Consider the following 5,430-nt stretch of genomic DNA (forward strand, 5'->3'; position numbering starts at 1 on the left):
ACTCTTGGGGTGAGTGTGACAGGACAGCAGCACCAAAGCGCTGTTGTCACACCAACCACGTTACTGCTGCACTGCACTCAAGTGGCCTCAGACTGCATCAGTTCCAAATCCAGGGCTGTTTACCAAGAATTAGGGCAGAAAGGTCAGCAATGCCCCCAGAGCTCTGCAGCAGAAAATGGGAGGTTCTGCCCCTGCTCCCAGACAAACTGCAAATGGAATTTTTCCTCAGAGGCAGCAGCACCACCTGGAAGTGAGGCAGTCTCCAGCACAGGAAGTGTAAAACAGTCCCTCTCTATTTCCAGGAACCAACACACCATCCATCTGTTCCTTTTTTATTTCTGCACCAGCACCACCTCAAGGACCACCTCCCCGTAATTAATGCCAATTCTCTGTCCACCTCACCAACCTTTAGCATCCACAGTCTCCTTCAGGACAACCTCCACTCTTTCCACGTGATGTCGGTTCCAAATTGGATCCAGAAAGTGGCGGTTCTGATCCCGAAAAGGCAGRATATGGGCCACAGCCTGTGAAGGGGAAAATCAAAGACCCAATAAAACCTCAGCAGATTCCCACAGGGTCTCTGCCTCAGTGTCCTGTGCAGGCAGCAGAGCAGAGYGGGTCAGAGAAGGGAAAAGCAGCAGGAGAGCCTGCAGTGAGGCACAGTGGGGTCAGTGACTGTCCAGAGAAGACATTAAAGGTCTTTCTGAGGCATTTTGAGGTTTCGTGTGAAAAGGCTGAACTACAAACTGCAGAGCACTCAGTTTATGTCTGTCAGAGGACAAAGGGCTGAGTCAGATCATCTGGGACTCATGTAAGGTTCCAAAGCACTGAAAGACATCAGTTCAGATGCTTACAGCACTAAAGCCATCTGCTTTTTTTGGGGAGATAAAATAAACCCCAAAAAACAAAACCGAAGAAATGCCCCCTCTTAGTGGAGACCAAACTCCTCAGTAAAACCTGGCCAGAGTGCCATGGCTGGGACAGGCCCCTCTCAAACGTGGATCACAATKGTGTGGAACAAGGATGGCACGTCCTTGAGCACCCTCCCTCTGGGACAGAGCAGCTCCACATCCCCAGCTGTACCTGCAGCACACAATCCTTCCAGCCCAGAGTGCAGCCCAGGGCATGAAGAAACCTCCCCCTGAGTATCCCCCAGAGCTGACATCCCATCAGCTCCTTATCATATCAAATGAAGAGGCGCTTTCAGAAGCCATGGCTAAGCAGAGAGGCCGTGTGGAACGAGATGGGAGAGCTGTGAGAGGAGAGGCACTGCTTCCTCAGCGAAACCCAACCCTGACCTTGGGGAGGGGAGCAGAGGAGCTCTGCAGCTCTGCTGAGGAACATAGCTCTGCTCCAACAGAGGCAATCCTGCACTCCTGCAGCTCTGCTCAGGCACACAGAGCACAGCCCTGCTCCAACAGAGGCATTTCTGCAGCTCTGCTAAGGAACACAGAGAGCAGCCCTGCTCCAACAGGAAACAATCCTGCAGCTCTGCTGAGGAACACAGAGAGCAGCCCTGCTCCAACAGGAGACAATCCTGCAGCTCTGCTGAGGAACACAGAGAGCAGCCCTGCTCCAACAGAGGCATTTCTGCATTCCTGCAGCCCTACTGAGGCACACAGAGCACAGCCCTGCTCCAACAGGAGGCAATCCTGCAGCTCTGCAGCCCAGGCTCACTCACTCCAACAGGAGGCAATCCTGCAGCTCTGCAGCCCCCGCTCTGCTCTGCACCTTCCCCCAGCTCTCCCGGAGCAGGGACAGCAGCACAGCACACAGTAACAGGAGTGCAGGAAGCTCTGGAGCACAGCGAGAGGCTCTGCCTGCCTTTGGGAGCAGAACAAGGCTCTCTCAGTGTACACTGACCCCGCAGTGTCACTCCCTGAGCCCCCCAGCCTGGCGGGGCCGTGCCGCTCACCTGCTTGCCCAGGTAGTGGTCCACACGGTACATCTCGTGCTCCCTGAAGAAGCTGGCCAGCTGGGTTGCCAGCTGCTGGGCCGAGGGCAGGTCGTGGCCGAAGGGTTTCTCCAGCACCACGCGCAGCCAGGCGCCGGCGGGCGGCCGGCAGCTGCTGTTGATGTGCCGGGAGATCTCCGTGTAGGCRAACGGCGGCACCGAGAAGTAGAAAATCCTGCCGGCCTCGTGCAGCCCCTCCTGKGCCAGCAGGCTCTCGATCTCCCTGCTCAGAGCTGTGTAGTTCTCRGCACTCTTCAGCTGGTGGTACTGGCTCAGCTTCAGGAACTGGTCCTTGAGCACGGCGCAGCGGTCGGGAGCCTCGTCCGGGGGACAGGAGAGCCTCTTGAGCACGTCAAACATCCTCCTCTGGCCCGGCTCCACCGCTGCCAGGGCAGCCCCGTGGAATGTGAAGCTGTGGCCGCTGCTCACTTGGTCCATGTAGAGCTGGAAYAGACCCTGCCACAAATACTTCTTGGCCAAATCGCCCGTGGCTCCCAGCAAGATCACGGAGATGTGGCCCTGAGATGCTTCAGCTGGCGATGGGAAGACTCCCATGAAGAGCACCGTGCACAGGACCCTTCCCAGCATCTTGGGGGAGAAGAGATGGAGCCAGGAACACTGCAGGTTGGGAATAAAAACCAAAATCAAGCCATGTTGTGGCACTGCAAAACACAGCACAAGGTACCTGCTTTCTTCTGCATGGATTCTCCACCTCACAGCCTCTCCTCCCTTCCATGATCTGAACCAAGGCAGCAATTTGGGCTCTGGACAGGTCTGCAGCCTCCTCCTGCACACCAGGAGTGGAGGGCAGTGTGTGCTGAAGGTCTTTGGTCAGCACGAGCACTGTTCCCAGAGCTGAGTTAACGAGGGGTGTCAGTGCCTTACACTGAAAAACCCATTTTCATACAAATCCCAGAGCTGGCTACAAAGGAGCACACCTTCCTGCCCCTGAGCACACCTTCCTGCCCCTAAGCACACGTGCTGCACCCTGAATCCTGTTCCCAACCTCCTGTTTGGGACTTTGCTCAAACAGTGCTGCGCTGTCCTGGCGTGGCTTCATGTCAATATTGCCAGAACAGCTCAGGGACAAACAGGACCCTGTCCCAGGCTCTTCTTGTGTCACCCAATGACTCGTGCACCACCACTGAACTGGGCTCTCATGAGCTGCTGGGACACTGCTGTCTCCAAAAACAACCTGGGTTTGTGCTCTGCCTCCTGCCACCTCCACCACTGCAGAGCAGGTTCTGTTCTGGCCTTCTCCGCTCAGTGCCTATTCAAACCACTCCAGCCAGGCCCAAAAGCCTTTTTGCTCACACTTATTTATTCAAAATAAAGTTGTTTTTAAGAGAAATGGCACGTTTGCCTCCTACACCCTTGAAACACAGCCATGACTGCATCTCAAGAGAGGTAAAGTCACTGAAGAGATGTTTAGTCACTGCTGCATGGGTGACTAAACTGTTTTGCTGTCTCATGACACCAGGTATCACTTCAGCAGCTCTCACACTGGCTCAGTCCCCTCATTTCCCTTTCTGAAACAGTGTTTAGTTAGACCAGAGCCTTCACAGCATGCAAGGTTATTAACTTCTCCAAAAACTTTGAGCTCTGGTAAATAAATGAGGATAACTCATAAATAATTACAAGGAACACGCGGGTACCTCTCCCTGCCTGCAGCTTGAACTGATCTGTAAAAATCCTGTTTCTCTCCAGCAGACTCACCTGTAGCACAGGAGCTTTCCAGACCATGGTGGCAAAAGCAGCTGGAAATGTTTCCTGTGCACGGCCTCCCTCCTCCTGTGACGAGTGTCTCTGGGGTGCACAGGGCAGATGAGGAGGTTGTTCCCTTCCTGGCAAATGACAGGAAACACCCAATTACAACAGAGAAAAAACCCAATGTGCCCGAGTCAGCAACRTCCCAGCACACCCCAGCGCTCAGGCCAACCCCACAGGCGGTGCTGGAGCCTTTGGCTGCTGTTTGTGAGCAGGAGGAACAGGGGCACGTGTGGCAATCCCTGCTCCAGAGAGTTACAAGGTGCAGGGCACTCTGTGAGCTGAGCTCCTCTCTCTCCAGCCCTGGCCATCCCCTCCCTCCCTTCTCTCCCTGCTGTTTAAGCTCCACAAACCCACTTTGGCAGCTGCAAAGGGTCACAAGCCTGGCTTCTAAGCTTCTACCTGCAGTATAAATGATTATTTGGCTTCCCTTCCCCTTGCTGTGGGGTTATAACACAAATAAAAAAGTTTCTCAGTTCAATAAAGTGGTGTTTGCACTTCTTGAGCAACCTTTGTTCCAGGAACCAGAGGCAAATGACACACTGCCCGTGGCACCCTGGCAGCCCCTGTGAGGTTGCAGCCCAGGGACAGGGACCCTGTGTGGAATGGGGAGGGTCTGGGTCACTTCTCCAGACCCACAGAAAGGACAGAAATGGCCAAGGAAATTCCTGGCAGATTCAGCTGCAGTCACGTGTATTCCCAAACCAACGGAAAGCCGGTTTCACAACCCCCCCARTGTTGCAAAATATTGAGTTGCACTGTGAAGAAAAGCTCAGTAAACCCAGCAGTGTTTGTTTGCTGTTTTCATATCAGAGAATCACCACTGCTCACATTAAAAAAATAATAATCCACAGATCCCCCAGCATGCCAGAACAAAGTTACTCAGTCAGGCTTCAGGAAAAGACTCCTGGGCCTGGTCCACATAAAACATGTAGAGCTTTGCCCAGCAGCCAGGTTGTGCATTCCCTTGAACAGCCACTGGAGCTCCTGTTCGACAGGAGCTCATTTCAGGTCTTTATGGAAAAAACGAAAAATACATGTTTTGTYATTGTTATATCCCCACTGAAAAATAATTTACAGATGTACAGCCAAAAGAGCTGGACTCTGATGATCCTTGTGGGTCCCTTCCAACTGAAGATATTCTACAATTCTATGATAAATGGAGCATGGCCTGGGGCTCCTATGGGGCTCTGCACAGGTAACACATGAAGGAAAGGGTTCTGAGATTCTTTGAGAACTGTGGAAACCACACTGATCTTCTGCATATGCAAACATGAGAGCAGGAACAACCTCACCATCAGCTTCTGGAAAAGCCAGAGCTTTAATGAGGAGACTCACATCAAAAGCAGGCTGAGAGATACACCAGTTCGTGTTTGGCCCTTCTGTTTCTGACTCAGCCTCACTCCATGTGCTCTGGCCCCAGCATCGTGACAGCAGCAGCTTCCAAAACCCTGCAGAAGCAGCACAGGAGAACCGGGAGAAAATCACCCCGTGCGTGGGCAGCGAAAGGAACGCGAGGGATGAGCTCACACAGCGACAGCGGCTGTCACAGCCCCGAGCACCCGCAGGGACCGGGCTTGGGACACTGGAACCGGGCTGGGGACACTGGAACCGGGCTGGGAACAGCGGGAGGGGCTGGGGACACTGGAACCGGGCTGGGGACAGCGGGGCAGGGATGGGGACAGCAGGGATGGGCTGGGGACAGCGGG

General features: G+C 54.0%; 1 protein-coding gene across 1 annotated transcript in view; it reads right to left on the reverse strand.

Moving 5' to 3' along the window:
- Positions 1-5,345, reverse strand: part of H6PD (hexose-6-phosphate dehydrogenase/glucose 1-dehydrogenase) — a 9,165-nt gene extending 3,820 nt beyond the window's left edge. Inside the window, exons 1-4 of the mRNA XM_057375988.1 lie at positions 5,060-5,345; positions 3,671-3,798; positions 1,916-2,572; positions 407-524 (exon numbers count right to left, since the gene is read on the reverse strand). Coding sequence (XP_057231971.1) covers positions 407-524; positions 1,916-2,572; positions 3,671-3,697 — 802 coding nt within the window. The 5' untranslated portion in view covers positions 3,698-3,798; positions 5,060-5,345. The remainder of the gene's footprint in view (positions 1-406; positions 525-1,915; positions 2,573-3,670; positions 3,799-5,059) is intronic.
- Between the last annotated feature and the right edge of the window lie 85 nt (positions 5,346-5,430).

The sequence above is a fragment of the Malurus melanocephalus genome, unplaced genomic scaffold (assembly GCF_030028575.1).
Source record: "Malurus melanocephalus ecotype Western Australia unplaced genomic scaffold, MMel_1.1 scaffold_266, whole genome shotgun sequence".
Lineage (NCBI taxonomy): Eukaryota > Metazoa > Chordata > Aves > Passeriformes > Maluridae > Malurus > Malurus melanocephalus.